The sequence below is a fragment of the Sinohyriopsis cumingii genome, chromosome 3, assembly GCF_028554795.1.
Source record: "Sinohyriopsis cumingii isolate HCF-2022 chromosome 3, ASM2855479v2, whole genome shotgun sequence".
Taxonomy (NCBI): Eukaryota; Metazoa; Mollusca; class Bivalvia; order Unionida; family Unionidae; genus Sinohyriopsis; species Sinohyriopsis cumingii.
In genome coordinates, this window is record NC_142963.1 from 108,010,510 (window position 1) to 108,027,749 (window position 17,240).

Below are 17,240 nucleotides of genomic sequence, written 5' to 3' on the forward strand. Positions count from 1 at the left end.
TACATTTTAAGCTCATGTCTTCTTACCTTTCTCACTGGTTCCGGACTGGGACTCTCTTCTTTGGCACTTTCTTCTGTCTCATTACCAGTGTGTGTATCCCTCTTTTTGATGGGGGCTTCAAACTTCAAGCTGTCACTATGTCCATACCCTCCTGTTGTTAGACTGTTTTCCAGAATGCGCTTACTTGGCAAGAAGCTCTCTTCCTTGGTAGGACTGCTGGAATACTTGTCTTCAATCTGTCTGATGTCTTCGTCAATCAGCCTCACAGCTTGGCTCATCTCCTTCAGCTGTGGGTGGGATATGATTAAAATATAGCAAATTAAATTATGACACTGTCAAACATTCAATCTATATTATACTATATTTAATACCATAAAAGAATATATAAGGGATATCAGCACTTTTGTTTGAGACCAAAAATTAATTTACAAGTGGAAATACTTTGTTACCATGAGCAGAAAAACCATATGTGACAATACAAAGTTTCTACTGCAAAAGAGGGTTCCCCTGAAGAATGCTCTACAGGTGGAAAAGAAATTCAAAGAGTTCAAGATCAGACTAGTTCTTCTTTTTAACTGCAGAGTGCTGAAACCATCTCTGAAATTCCTTATCGATAACAAGATTTTCAAATTAACTGCTGGCATGGATATGTTGCATGCAAAATCCTTTTCATTTATGACATCATGAAAAGTTGTTCTGTAAAAGCCCTATATTGATATGACCACCCATTCAGGAGAGGTAAGTGATACTATTTTCAAGGCAACCACTGTGGTGGCCATATTGGACATCAGATTGGACAAAGAAGGCATCATAAGAAGTCTTCTGGAGAAAACCACATGGCATCATTACATTTTAAACTGGACAAGTAGCAATAAGATGAATTTCAATGTAACCATTGTGGTGGCCATAATGGACATCAGATTGGCAACATTTTCAATTGTAATTATGTAGTCATCATATGATGTCTTCTAACAAAAATCCCATGCTTATAAGTCCATTCATTCAGGAAGAGTAGAAATAAAAAAATTCCAGATCGTCACTTGTGGCAGTTGTATTAAACATCAGATCATCATCAGTTTCAGTTACAACCAAATAGACATCATAAAAAGTCTTCTGGACAAAACCCCTATGAAATATTACTTTTTGTTCACGAGTAATTGTATAATAAAATTCAAGATCACCACTGTGGTGGCCATATTGGACATCAAGTCATCACCATTTTCATTTAGCACCAAACAGACATCATAAAAAGTCTTTTAGTTATTATTGTTGCTTTGGGGTTTAACACCATTTCTCAACTCAAGATAAGCTATACATGGCGGCCAGTATAACTGGTGCAGGAAGAACCCTGGAAAACCTAAGTAAGAACCACTGACCTACAGCAAGCTACTGGCAGCTTTCTCATTTACCCACACTGACAGAGTCTGAGACTCAAATTTCATGACAATCCTTTTAGTAGTTTAGTAGAAGTAGCATTAAAAAAACGTTTAGTATCACATCTCAAGTTCTGGCCTAAAATTTTGACCATCTGTCAGTGAATGTAGGAGGTATGGTGAAAAAGAATATCCTGAATAGAAACAGCTCATGGCAGATTCAGCAGTCAGTGCCAGTTTGCACGATTCATGTGGGAAAAACCATTTTAATTTAGCTATACGTCAAATCTACTTGACGTTATTTAAAGCTGGAATGTAAGCATTTTGTCAATGTCACTGCCACCCCATCCCTAATGATGTTAAATCTATAGTGATGATGCATTTTATGCAGACAGAAGAAAAAGAATAGGGAAAATTACTAACAAGTAGTCCATGAGGCAATATTTATAAAGTAGTTTTACCATTTTTACTGCCACTGTGGCAATACCATTTTTATTCTCACTGATAGATTTCAGTATCTCATTAAAAACATGTAATTATACTAGAATATATAAAACAAGTGTACTGCAGAATACCACATCTTGTTTGCAAACAATACAGTAAAGTTTAACCAGTTTAATGCTAGACAAGTTATACAATCTGGTTTTAATGTGGCCTTAGCGGGCAGGTAGCTGTATTAACACTGGTTTATTTCTTCTATATTTTCTCTATGGCATTTTAAATTTTGGTTCTGACGACAGACAACTGCTTACTAAAGATGACATAGAAGAAAGGTCTAACTTTACTTGTGTCTCTACTGATACATCCAAGAAAAAAAAACCTAGCATTAACAGTTAAAGCTTAGTCTGCTGCCATGTGAATACAATTGATTAAGAAAACACAAAACTTATGCATACAGTATTAGTATGTTTAGTGATGACAAAATATCTCAAAAGACATTTTTTTCATCCACATATCTAGATCGGGAAGCCCTTGATCAATAGCAACAAGATTCAAGGAACAAATCACACATCTCTGTAAAGAAATTTTCTCTATGAGGGTGCAAAGAACTTCCAAGACCCTAGAATTATATTTTCTTGTTTTATTGTGGGATTGTCATTCATCATTGAAATGGGATTTCAGTCACAATTTCAGCAACTTTACATCAAAAGCATCACAAGTTAAACAAAACACAATCTCTTGTCTGCAAGCCTTGCTATGATTATACTTTTCATGACTTTCAACCATTTTCAATACAAAGTTTTAATTGTTGCTGTTGCCAATTTTGCTGTAGCTGCCATAAGGTGATACTTATTTCTCTTCTTCCAATTATGTGACAGTTTCCTCATGTGAGAAGTAGGATATGCATATCTCACATGTATGCACTCGAGAATGCTCAACATACTTGTCCTGAGATGACTGTTTGTAGCAGTTTTAATATGAAAGAGATAAATTTTGCCATCTTATTAATAGTAATCTTGGTTTACAATAAATAAGATGTTGTAAACTAAACTATGTGTTTTCTAATGACGTACAAGTGAACAGAAGATGCTGCATATCTGAGACAAAAGCCATACTGATAGTATGCCATTTTCTTTATTCTCTCAGCAACTCTTGACCTTTGACAAATCAGAATAAAATCTGTCACATACGCAGATATGATACCAGAAAATATTACACTTGCGATTAAAATATGTGGAAAGAAACAAAACAATGCCTCATTCCTGGCCATAAAATCTGACACTCTTGTGGGATTTCCCTATCCCATTCCAGTACATCTGTTGCCTTCTATCGGAGTCACTATTTACTATTGCAAGCAAGAAAACAATAGGCCCAAGTGGGTCTGAGGACACTCGTCTTGCTGACATCTGCCTAATATCCATGTGCAACAAAAGTTGGCCAAAAAAGATAAGTGAATAGGATGTTTTCTGTTGAAATTTCTCCTGTACTTTTGAATCCCTGTAAGGGAGAATAATGTTGCAAGGTTTCTCTAGTTTTCATATTTTCATCCATATCTGACTGCACATCAGTATCCTGTACTGAAAGGCCCCAATACCAGAATTCTTTTTGTTAACTTTTGTTTACTTCTATGCAGCATTTATTAAAGATTAAATTGAGTCAATGTTTTATCTACTTTTAGTAATGGCAACCACATCTGCTGGCAGAATGGCCTTTTTCTGTATAAATCTGAAATATGTTCAAGGTAGGTAATATTCATGTTTGGTGTAATTCTATTTTTCTATTTTTAGTAACAGTAGTCATATCGGATGGCAAAGTGTAAATGTGAAAAGGCTTCACTGCAGGAAGCTTTCTGTCAAGTCTGATCAAATTAATTCATTCTATTCAATTGTCTTGAACAAGTTATTAAAAGGTTTTCCAGTTTTCAGCAACTGCAGCCATATTTCATGGTGGATTGGAATCATCTGTATAAACCTTAAAGGTCATCAAGCCAGGATGCTTTAAGTTTGGTCAAATTCTATTAAGCAGTTTTGGAATCATTTAAATGCTTTTCCTATTTTATTTATATATGGCCATATCCAATGGTAGATCATCATTTGTACAAATTTAAAAGGTCTTAATGCCAGAATGCTGCCAAATTTGATCAAACTCTGTTCAGCGTGTTTTGTGAAGTCCTGTAAAGGTTTATCTATGGTAAGTAACTGCAACCATATTTGATTGTATATTAGCATCATGTGTACATACTTTAAAGGTCTTGATGCTTTGTGCCAAATTTGGCTGAAGCCAATTAGGAGGTTTTTTGATAAAAGTTGAAAATTACAGCCATTGAAGAATGATGTACATTTTCTTCTATTCTGGCAGCAGTAGCCATATTTGGAATAAATCTGAAAGGTCTGTTTGGTCAAACTTTATTCAGAGGTTTAGAAGAAAATATTAAAGGTTTCTTCCCACCCCCCATGATTTTTGAAGGTGGATCAGCATCATCTCTACAGAATTTGAAGACTTAATAACTAGATGCTCTATGCCAAGTTTGATTGAAGCTAGTCATGAGGTTTATGAGAAGTTGAAATATTAGTTGTTGATCGATGATGCAATCTGCATTATTTGTAAAATCCTTAAAGGCCTTCATGCCATGAAGCTTTCTGCCATGTGTGGCTGAAACTGATATAGCAGTTGTTTTGAAAAGCTGAAATTAGCAACTGGTAACTGACACCATAATAATACATAATTTCCAAAGGGCCATACACGCAAAATTTTAGGCTCAAGCTGTAATTTTCTCTGCAAAATGATTACTTTGTACATAGGGAGAGAGACTGTACTGGCTACTTTACCTCTTTCTCCGTTTTCTTCTCCTCTTCCATCAAAGTATGGCTGGAAACAAGTGGTGTCCATCTCAGGCAATCAGGGTCTACCTCAAGACGTTTTGTTGGTCTGGATACCAACCTTTCCATATGGTGATTTATCAACTTCATGTTGACAGCAATCACAACCCTGTTGGGGGGAAAAAAAGTTTTTTTTTTGGAGACAGAATGGACAAAAGTTTGGTTTTCTTGTTGTTTTTTTTTCAACTCCATGAGGTCAGGGTATTTTTTAAAAATATTATCTGTTGAGCACATTAATGGAGAAAAGGCTTTGTAAAAACTACACCACCATACAGATTCTGACCCAATATTAAACAAATAATTTCCAACAAGTATTCTGAAATTTATGCTGTCATGGAGGAGTATTTATTAAGTTTATGTTTTCCAGTGACATAAATGTATAAACGAGGATCAATGGAACCCAATTAGAACAGATTGTTCATTTCTGACAGTGTCCCAAGGTTAGGTATTTTTTGTTTATATACTTACAACAGTGTTGCTAATTTTCATTTTATAATTAATGAATATTTTTCTCTCATTTAACAGCAGACTAGTTTTAAATATCATAGTCACATATCATGCCCTAAATGTGAACAGCAACGTCCCTGATCTCATCTGGCATCTCATTCATCACCAGCAGATCAGTCTATATTGTTCTCGAGTTCAAATTTAGAAAACCATTGAAACAAACTTACCACCATATTACACACCAGCAGATTTTGGCTGACATTTGCAGCTGAGTTAAAGTTAAACATGAGCAAATATGCTACTACATAATGATATACTTTCTCTCCCAGAGTTCATGAAGAAAATTACAATGATACAAAAAATTAAGTACCAAGACTGATGTATTAACAGGTATTAATAAAAGCAGATTCAGTTGCAATGTTAATATTAATAATCTGGCATAAGTTATCAAAGGAACTTTCCCCTCCTCCCCAGATTTTTAAAATAAGGTCCCTTGAAGGGTCTTATACTCCACTAGCAGAAAAGAATTTCCACAAATACGAAATAAGACCAATTCTTTTGTTCTTTCATTCTTTTTAACTACTCACAAATACCAAAGAGTGTTGTACAAAATCCTCTGGCATGGTCTCTGACCCTGAGCCCAATATTATGAATTGTAGTAGCAGAATGATTTTCTGTGCCGACCATACTGGATGTCTGAGTGCAACCATTTTCATTAGGATCAACTAGACCATGGGTCTCAAAACTCAAACCAACCTGAGGGCCGCATGAGGGCATTTTTGATGGCACAAGGATCGCACCACCATTGTTATCTCTCATGACACCTTGTGGCACCAATCATTTTGCATGCCACATGATATGGCTTGGTGGGCTGCGTGTTCGAGACCCCTGAACTAGACCACAGGATGAACATATGTAAAGTTTCAAAGCAATACTTCATGTAGTTCAGGAAGACTAGTGATAACAATCTTTATAAATTATTTGAACATTAGTAACAATTTTATGGAACAAACAAACCTTCTCATGTATTAGGGGTGTTATGCCAAACCCCTTGACAAAATTATGATCTTACTGGGGAGAAAATCCTAAGAGATGACTCACTTTTCATCCTGGTATTTCAGCATGCCAAGGTGATGAAGTGTCTGGGTGATATCCAGTGGAACCATCCCTGTAGCTCTACTTATGCCTGTTAAAAGTGGACAAACATTATAAGACCATTTTGTCCCATTCCTCTTTACATCATACATGTTGCCCTCATCAAAAAGCCTGTCCCATGCAAATACATTCAGCAAAACTACATACTGTCATTATACCTGTGACACTATGAATTTTAGATTTTTCTAACATTTATATTGTGAACAACCTGATATACATAAGTCTTTCATTATAACATGGATTTTATGCTAGGAGAAGTAACACAACATGACAATCTCAAAAGTTTTCTATTATGTCCCTAATCACAATTTCTTTCCTTTTTAGTGTTAAGCAACAGATAGCTATGAAAGCCTTTTAAAAATAAAAAAAAGCACTATCATGTGCCAGGTAGCAAACTTGAGAATTGCAAGCAAGATCCCAAACTACCCTATGATCAGAGTTTCAAATCACACAACACAGAATCTGGCCTTCTATCCATAACAACCCATCTCTTAACCACAGGTCTTGAAACAAATTTCAAAAATTCTTTGATAAGTTTTGCAACCAACTTTTATTGCAGACAGCACAGTGTAAATTTGGGCAGCAAATCTGCTACGAGCTCATACAAATATTTAAACCCCCAAATGTCTCGTCTCCAGGGTCTATTCTATGACACACAACTGGCTGAATATGCATTTTTCAAAGTTCTAATTTGCCCTCTTTGTAAACCCCACCCCATTTTCAGTTCTAGAATAAACCCTGCATCTCTAGTCAATGACACAGTTACATGTGATCACATGATCCTTATTTCTGTATTCATTTTGTATGATGCATCATTGGCAGATATCTGCATTATGAATCAACAAATATGTATGTAAATTGTGCATGTGAGAAAAAATTCAGCCACCTACCCTTTATTGTAATTTTCTCTCCTTGTGACTTGTGCAAATGTTCTATTACAACACCTCTCCAGTAAGCCTGGTAGCTGACCTTGCCCAAATCAGAAAGAGGTTTCTCTGGTGAACCTGGCTGACCTTCTCGCCGGGACAATAAATAACCTATTGGAATTGTTAAAAAAGGCATTTATGAACTACTGAATGCAAGAGATGAATCACTGCTTTTGATACTGTAATTTAATAAGCAGCAACTCCACATTCAACCGAACACTGAGGCAAGTTCTACATAAAACCTAATTGAAACTTTTGTTTGGAAAACTTCAATTTATCCTAAAAATATAACTGCAAATTAGTGTGCATTTCATCTGCTACAAGAAGTTTCATAAGATATTCATTACCAGAGGTACATCAAATTAAAAAGTGAAATTGAAGTAGAACTCGTGTATTTCTGTTAAACCTAGAAATTTATGATCAATTCTCAGCAAAATTTAGAAGAAAAACTCATGACACAGCATTGTAAATATTTTCATTCAATTACTTTGAGCTCTAATATTATTGTACAAAGACAAAGAAAGCCAGGACTGCATGTCAAGCCCACAAGCAAAATGTGTTGCAGAATAAATTGTCTTAGTTTCCAAAGGATTAATCCAATGCATGAATAAAATCCATCAAGGGCTTGAAAAAGTACAAGCAAATGAAAACTTGCACACAAAAATCTTAATTTAGTTTTTCATGACCATGGTCTTGATCCCACGAGCAAAAACGTTAAAGTGTGTGCTGCAGATTGAATTGTCTTGGCTTTATAATCAATAATCCAGCGTACGAAGAACTATCAGAGGGTTTAGGAAATAAATTCAAACTGATAAGCATTAACCAAAACCTTAATTTAAATTTTCAAAGACTGTGATCTTGACCCCATGGTAAGTGGGGATATGTGCACCTGACAAGATGAAATGTCATAGCTTCAAAATGATCCAAAAGGAAAGAAAGGAAATTTCAGCAAAAGTATGAACATAATGCATCAAGTAATGAAAATAAATGACACAAGAGTTCCATGAACAGCACGTTATACACCCCCATTTGTAATAATCCTCTATGTAAATAACTGAAATTTGGATGCATAAACCATTCTTCAATGAGACTGACTTTGACCTTTAATACCCAGATCAAGAGGCTGCATAAAAGAAAACAATTATAAAATAAATTAATACAAATTACAGAAGGGGGGAAAACTGTTACTACATAGATATATCACACCAACCACATACAAATGTTATGTAATTATAAAATTAAGATTGCTCATTAAGGATATTTAAAAGTTGGTAACATTTAATAGTTTCAATTTCTTTTCCCATTAATTTCTAAGTACAATTCTCTGCTCCTTGTGCCGAGCATTAATTAGGTTTTCTGCAAATTTAGACCAAGTTTTTCATCATACATCTATTTCATAGCATATTGTAAATCTTCATTTGGTTTACTCTCAACAGTGCATGTATCTTTATCGTTAGTATGTTATGATGTATTATCTGCATACACAATGAAGAATGTTTCAAGCACTATATGAAATAGAGAGGGCCTAGAACTGACTGATGTGGTACTCCAATAAAAATTTCCTTAAAATCTGAGAAAATACCTCTCCAGATTAAAGCCTGTAATCTACTACTGAGGTAGGATCAATGCCATCACAATGAAGGTTTTGCAACAATAAATGCTGACAATTGATGCAGAATAACTTCATTTACAACATTATCAGAAGCTTTACATATGCCTAAGACAAAATTCCAGTTAATTTCCTATCATCAACATTCTTTACCCAGTCATAAATCAAACCAGAGAGGGCTGCCTTACAGAAATGATTTGAATGGCATGGCATTTGTAATCAAAAAGTTTCTTGATCAAAGTCATTCAATAAACGAAAAACACGTCTTTCTCTAATCCTGCTAACAACAGGTAAGACAGATACAGGTCTGTAATTATAGACATTCCTGACCTAAATAGGAGGATATCTCTAGCTTTTTTTTAATCATCTACGAAAGTATTTGTGCCTATGGACATATCAAATATGCAAGCCAGTGTTCCAACATTGTAATCTATTTACAGTTCATGAGCTGCACTGACAAGCTATCAAAAACCAGTATCATTTGAATTCGACATTTATAATTTCCTTAATAACATATTCCCGAGTAAAATTATGTATCTGAAAGAAATTTTCATTTTACATACATTCAATATCCAGCAGTGATTGATAAAAGTCCCAACTAATATCTAAGCCATTACTACTAGAGAAATTGAGACTACATGTATTTGCAATTATAGTCAAGTCATTACTGACTTCACCATCATCAGTAAGATAGTTAGTGCTTGAATACAATTTTGATAAAGGTAGATAATCCGACATTTTTCCACATTTTGTTTTGTTTGATGACTTGACAAGCTTCTGAGTGATGTCTTTTTGCATCTCTAATTTTTACAAGAATCTTATTTCTAGATGCCCAAAAAAAAGGCCCACTTTACAGTTCATTTTTCTCACTTTGTTGGCATAATGAGCATTCAATAAGAAGTAAAGAAATGGTGGAATATATACATTTAATGAATATATGGTAATAGATGCTACTAGAAAAGCTAGGAATTCTTTCAATGTAAAATAAATGCATTTACAGACCTGTTTTCCGCTTCAGAGGTTTCTCAAGTTTTACTAAATTCAGCCTGTAATTTTAGCCACCAATCTGTAGTTTGCCATATCACTGTGGACAGTTGGTCAAAAATCAACAATTCTGATAAAACTCAGGAAATGCAAGTGACCAGCTCTAGCATTAGTGATTCTCTAACTAGATGACACACCCTTGCTATACAAAAAATTGTTTGCATGAACTGGCCAATGCAAGTCTCCATTCTTTGTGGAATTTTGTGCATTCCTTTATCTCTATTAAAAAAATGTCCATCCCATTGTTCTATTATCTTTATCAACATTCCATCACATCAAAACAAACAGGATTTACCATCCCTACATTTAAAATGAGTGCAATATAGCACTCTAGAGCACTTCAGTGATAGGACTAAACAGTGTCATAAATGAATATACACTTAAACTGGATTAAACAACCATGAATACTCACTGAAGTCAATCAGGAATCTCCCATAGCCTTTTCTCTGGTACTGAGGCATAGTCATAATACAGGATACATTGTACTTTTGCTGGCAGTGCTTCTCCTACAATAAAAAATAAAGTACTGTAACAAAAGTCTCAAAAAAAATCACATCGTTTTTTTTTACTACTGTACCAAAGTGTAATCACTGATTACATAGCTCACCTCTATGAAACTTTCAGCAGCCTCCAGTAGCCTTTGTAAACCCTAATCATCATGCAGAAAATAAGCACAGACTTAAGTGATCTCAGCAATAAAATATGTAATTTTGTTTTGGGGTTGAGATGGGGTGGTAAAACTAGTTTTAAATAGTCAATACTTACCTGTAGCTATCACAATACTACCATTTTCAGAACAGCAGTACCCTGTCCAAGTTTTAATATTCCCTCCTCCAATTTGAAATTGAAGGATCTGAATTTAGAAGAAAGAAAATGACCCCAGTCTAATTTCTTATTATATTGGAAAATCTTCATTTTCTGATGTACGTGTGTGTGTGTGATTTGGATATTTAATGTAGCTTGAAAAACTGTTCAGTCATATTGCTACGATGTTTGCAGTGTGGCAGTTCATAGTGATGTCTAGCACTGAGACTTCATGCCACAGACATGTAGCATGATGTTCCATACAGTCACAGTATCCTAACACCAGGCTGACCAGTCCTAACACTAACCTCTTAATGCTGAGTGCCTAGTGAGGCAGCTGTTAATACCATTTTTATAAGTCTTTGGTATGACTCAAACTCCCGCACCCAAGGAAGACGCTCTAACCATTAGGCCACTGGAGCGGTCTCTTCTGACATGGAATGAGACCAAAGGACATCAGAGTAGAGTGGAAGGAGCAAATTACACAATCGTATCAAGTAAGTATTACACAATTATAGTTTTACCCACCCACCCCAAAACTACCTTTTAATCAGCAGTAATAAATAACCTAGTACAAATGCATTGCTGAATTTCCCAGCCTGGTCAGGGTTCATACAGAATTCTAAATGATAAATTCAAAGACTTTTCCCAAACTTTCAAAGACCACAAACAGAGATTTTCCAAGACCAATATTTGCTAACATTTTGTATACAAGTTATGTTATATGAAAAAACAATGAACGCAAAATACTACAATACTGTTTAATGATGAAATTCAAACTATAATTAATCAAAAGAAAGAAACCAGGAAATCTCAACTACATCCAAATCAAACAACCTTGGACAATTTTATCTGTGATTATGGAAAAAAATTAAAATGTTTGTGTTTATTTCAATTTTCAAAGACTTTTAAGGACCTCAGGGTAATCTGCTAGATTTTTCCAAACTTTCAAGGCCTTGAAAATGCTACCTCGTTTTCCCCAAATAGTCAAAGACCAAAAGAACCCTGCTGGTGGGAGGCTAATGGTCAAAGATATGCTGTCAAGTGAACATACCATTGTTTTCTGAATGATTTCAACTGATGACTAGAGGATGGCTTGATAACTTGTTCAGCTGACACAACTGGACTCAAAGCATTAAGCACCCCAGTTTGGTGTGCCGCAGCAAGATGTTAATATAACAAGAATGTGGAGTACGTTCTCCTAAAGGCAGCCTTCATTACATCATCGAAAAAGAAATGATTCAATAAGGTCCAAGATATAGTAATAGTCTTGACTTTATGGAATTTGATTTGTATAAATGAGACCTCTCTCTCAATGAGAGAGGGATAAACTAATGCAATGGTCCAAACAATCAACCTTGAAATGGCAACTGCCAAAATATGAGAAGTACTATTTAAAGGGAGAAAAAGATTGTAAAGACCATTTCTTTATGATCTTGACTTAGCTCTAACTGGGCCATGGAGTCTACCTTAATTATCTCCAGAACCGATATGACTAAGACTGGGATATTCTAAATGAACAGGAGCTACTGAGGGTAACAGATTCTTAGCCAGAAACCCCAGATGCCCAAGAAGACCAAACAACTCAGTTACCATTGAAATATGAACAACCCTTTTTCACTTATAAAGCATGAATTTCAATTCCACTCCCTGCCAATACTAGGGAGAGATGGAAGACTGTTGAGGGTAAAATTCTCAAAGAAGCTTCACTCTAATGTTCATGAGGCAGTTTGGATAGCAACCAAAAACCATGCACTTGATTCTAACTTTGAAAATACAGTACTCCCTCGATAACTCGTGCCCTGATAACTCGTGAACCAACATATAATGCGGTGTCAGGTGTGGATCCCATTTTTTAAACCCGAAAATACCCAAAAAATGTATCCCTATTTGTTGAACTTCAAGAAAATCATGATCAAAATTGTAACGGAAACTTTGATGTAACGCTTGTTTTATCGTTGAAAACAGCAGATAGGACCTGGAAATTTTAATCAACACTAAGAAATATGAAATTTAAAAATAGCTCATAAAATTTTTTACATTTTCTTTCCAAACGACATTTTTAGTACACCACAATTAATGATATGTAAGGAAATTTTGATCAATGAAAATGTCACGCCGAGTGGAGGCGGTACTTTATTAAATAAATACAAATTAAATAATTTTTTTATCAACTGAAATTTGTGTTCTAGTTCCATCTTTTAGTTCCGTTTATGTGTAATCATCATAAATGCAATGTGTCCTCTTGTAATTAAACATAAAATGTGTCAATCTACCGTAACAGCTATGTCCACAAGCATTTCTCTGAGAATCTAATTAAGTGCCGACCGTGTTTTGATAACTGACTTGCGGAAGTATTTGATGTATTGTTGCACTGAATTAAGAGCTGGCCTCCTTTGTATTATCACGTTAATTATGTCTTTTGAATTAAAAAATGGAGGTGGAATAAAAGAAAAATTATTAAAAATTATCGAGATGATTGTAAAATGAGGATTTAGTCATTAAACAGCCCACTTACCTAACGCCGCTCCCTGCCCTACGATTTTCTTGATGTCAAAGCAATTTTGTTTCAATTTTTGGAGGTCACTCAGTAACTCGAGCCTCGCTTATAGTACAGTCTATGTTTGTGGACCCCGTTGTGCACGAGTTATCAAGGGACAGGTGTAGTGAGCGTGAGAATGGTCCCTGGAGCTTAAACTGTCCAGTCAGTTCTGAAAGATGTGGGTCTGACCCTATAGTGGAACACCGAGAGAACTTAAGAGTGTTTGAGAGGGCTGCTCTATAATCTTTTTCATAGTGATTTAAACGGTAACACAGGAACAGGGGAAGTAACTGACCCAATTCCTGTCAATAGATTGACAATAAAAACCCAAAGACTGGTCAAAGACCAGTCTGGCAACTAAGGTCTGACAGAATAGCCCAGTTCAGATCTGTCCTAGCAAGACTGCTGTTACTCCCTCTCAGGAGTGTGAAATTCACTAGTATCTGTCACCAGGACAATGACTTTAAGAGGGTACTGCTTGTCTCTAATCTGAAGTGGTGACTCGCTCTCAGGTATTTTTCATCCCATAAGAGGGGCCAAGGAACAATCCCTCACCAGAAGATATGGCTTTGTAATGAGCATCAGGGTTCATTAGACCTTTGGGCAAAAGGTTGTGATACATTCCTGTCCCATACTTGGAGTTTCCTTTCCCTATGCACAAAGAGTTCCTAGCTTCTGGAAATGCAGAGGGTTGTCTAGTGATGACAAGAGGTGTATGTGTATATATTTGTAGAGACTTTCCATGAAGACCCAAACTTGACCTCCCCAGAGACAACAAATCATATATCCATTCATGCATGCACAAGCAGCACATGACAGGGAAGCAGTAGGCAATACTTACTGTACCAATGGAACTATTAGGTGGATCAGAAGTAACATAGGTCTTGCTAGGATTTTAAAACTAGGAGTCGAGGACTCCTATTTTGGTAAAAATAGGAGTCCCACCAACAAAAGTTGCAGTCCCCTCCCAGAAAACTATGCAAATTATAAGAACTACTGGTTGCCATTGAGTTTGATTTCTACGTTCTTTGTAACACTGACATAGCTCTTGTTTGTCCATCAGAGTAAGTCTGAATTTTGTCAACCCAAGGAAGGTCTTATTAAAAGCACTAGGCTAGGCATCTTACATTTTCTTACACATGGCTACTGTCCCATCCACACTATCAGTTTAGCAACTTTAGCACTCTCTTGAATCTCATTATGATCTTCGTCAGTTTGCCGTTGAACTCCAAAATACTCATTCAAGTCTTAAGTCTCAACATGTCTTGATTCCGAGGTCATGATGCACGGTTACAAATGACCACATGTACATCTCTGGGTTTTTCTGCCTCTGAATTCAAGCACTGTAAATATCATATTTTCCCACCCAGCTGCCAGTCAAAGCCTTTGATCTTGCTGCCCAGCTATTGCATGTTCTTTTGATGTACTCTTATAATGGTGACATGTGGGGGGGGGGGGGCCTTCAGCCACTAAATTCTGTTAATGTAAATATCAGCACAGCTAATTGATCAACACATTTTCCAACTAAGCAGGTGGCTGAAGGAGGTCTGGCAAGTATGTGAATTTTGCCACCCACCTATCACATGCATATGGAGGTCTCTCATCCAAGTGAGTTTCTGCGTCTCCAATATAAAAAAATTGGCATCCAAATACACATGATTAGGCATTTCCAAGACCTCTGAGTAAGCACTGCTTGCTAAGGAAAGCCCATATATCCTTCAAAATGAACGAAAAAAACACAGAAACAAAGCAAGGGCCAAAGATAATTACTCACTCAACATATAAAAAAATGTGATTTGCCTAAAAGACATTTTAAACTGACAACAATGAAGCTAAATTTCAATTAGTCAGCTTCACCCCACATTTAGTACAAGAAAAAAAGTGGAAAATATTCAGATTGCTGGCTGTGACTAAGAAGTCAGTTCTTTCTAATTCTGAGACTCGATACTAATTTGAGGAGGGAATAATTTTCTCCACATTTCACTAGGTTACTTACATTAGCACACACCTATCCTTTATGAATATTAATGAGCTGCTTGTGTGCTTCATGTCAATTTCATAACTCCAGCATACAGTGTAATGCATCAATCATTAAGCAACTCTACCAGTGCCTTATAAAAGCATTAACCAAAATTATACCTATAAAGTTAGGCACACATCAACATCAAATATTCCACTTTAGAACAGTTACCAAACATAAAATTACTTTTTCTAAACAAGGCACCCAATATCTTGTTGTTCAAATGAATATCACATTCAACATACCTTGGAGAAATATCCCACTAGATGGCAACCATGACTGTCATTAGTGGTTAGCACATAGAAAAGAAATGGTTCCACATCATAGTATAGTGTCTTGTGATCCAGGAACAGCTTGGCTAACAGACAAAGATTCTGGCAGTAAATCTTGCTGGCATTGCCATCAACTTCAAAAACTGACATATCATCTTTCCTGTAGATCTCATTTGCTGGGGGATGTGTTAAATTGCATTTGTCCTGCAAGAACAACAAATGAAACTGCATAACAAAGTTTCATACATTTGGGAAATAAAAATGTACAAAGGCGAAGCAGTAGTGTGTGTATGTATGTGCACGTGCATGCATGTGTGTATCAGTGTTTAACAGCATATATGCAAAATGATGGCTAAATATTGGCAATTAAAAGCAAATTTCTCAAACGATGAAGAATTGCACACCAAATAAATCTTCAAGACAAACACTTTCAAGTACAGTTTAGACTGTTGATGACATTCTTGGATAAAATGTTTTCTTTGCTGGAACAAATGCAAAGTGTTATAAAAATAACAGCCCCACCCCTTAAAATGTTATAAACACTTTACTGTAAATGCGAATACAAAGTACGAAATATAAAAGACACACAATGAAGATGCTAAATCCTGTAAAATGTACATAAAATAAAATGCAAAGAAAACATACATAAAATGTCAGGTCAAAATTTGTTATAGAAATAGCATTCCATCAACAAGTCCAAAAGTTTCTTGGATGGTACATCATAAAGTTTTACCTAAATTTTAAAAATCTTCTGCCTTTCTCTGCAGAAGTTGATAAAATCAAATAAAAGTATGATCCACTGTTGGTTAATACTGGTAGAGTATGCACTTTGCTTTAGATTCAGCCTTCAGGCGGTATGCACGAGTCAGGAATGCATATTCTGTTCTTGATCAGCACAATACCACCTCATCTCTGCAATTTGTTCAATATGATGGAATACAACTCTCCGCAGGTGTTTCATATTCCAAAGATTGTTTGGGCAGTTTTCATTGGATATATTTTGCCAAGTACTGAGAAATGCCAATTTAAATATTTTAAGTCACTATGCGGATCTTCCATTTAAAAACCTGTATTTGCAAGGCATCTTTAATTTCCCCATTCATTATCCAAAATACCAATGCGACTAGGTAGCCAACAGTAAAGAATTCTTTTATATATTTTATGAGCACATCATCTGTCTGTAAGATCTGGGATATTAATGTGTTGTTAAATTTAAGGTTATACAAGGTTATCAGTTTGGAAATGGAATCAGAAAAGACAATGAACATTGTTTCTTGAGCATTCAATTTATTTCCAAGATTTGTGTGGATGTCATTTATGTGTTAAAAATGAAACCTTTAGCTGGTAAGCAGCCTATGATAGTGCTCTGGGATATTCCAATTGCAGCTACAATCTTGTCTTCATCTTTCAAACCATTTGTATCTAAGAATGTATGAACTTGTAGTATTTACTATAAACAAAAGTCCTTTTGAAAGAACTGACACTCTATGGGCTGACAAGAATTCCCAGGAACTCAAGACCAATGAGACTTCAAACCCCACATCAATACAACCATCCATTCAGGAGAAATAGCAATAATATTTTCAAACTTTAAAATGGCAAAAAAGACAGCCATGTTGAAAGCCAATCAGCACCAATTTAATTTTGAGGAAATTTGAAATCACAACTCTACTGGTGGAAACAACATGTCAATATTACTTTGTGCAGAGTAGTGATGACAAATATTTA

General features: G+C 35.6%; 1 protein-coding gene across 4 annotated transcripts in view; it reads right to left on the bottom strand.

Moving 5' to 3' along the window:
• LOC149803512 (uncharacterized) overlaps positions 1-17,240 on the bottom strand; it is a 98,486-nt gene that overhangs the window by 14,772 nt on the left and 66,474 nt on the right. For all 4 annotated transcript variants that reach the window (XM_089953254.1, XM_089953253.1, XM_089953252.1 and 1 more), the window contains exons 12-17: positions 15,486-15,716; positions 10,287-10,380; positions 7,186-7,332; positions 6,242-6,326; positions 4,643-4,802; positions 27-287 (exon numbers count right to left, since the gene is read on the bottom strand). In XM_089953254.1, the coding sequence (XP_089809380.1) occupies positions 27-287; positions 4,643-4,802; positions 6,242-6,326; positions 7,186-7,332; positions 10,287-10,380; positions 15,486-15,716 (978 nt within the window). The remainder of the gene's footprint in view (positions 1-26; positions 288-4,642; positions 4,803-6,241; positions 6,327-7,185; positions 7,333-10,286; positions 10,381-15,485; positions 15,717-17,240) is intronic.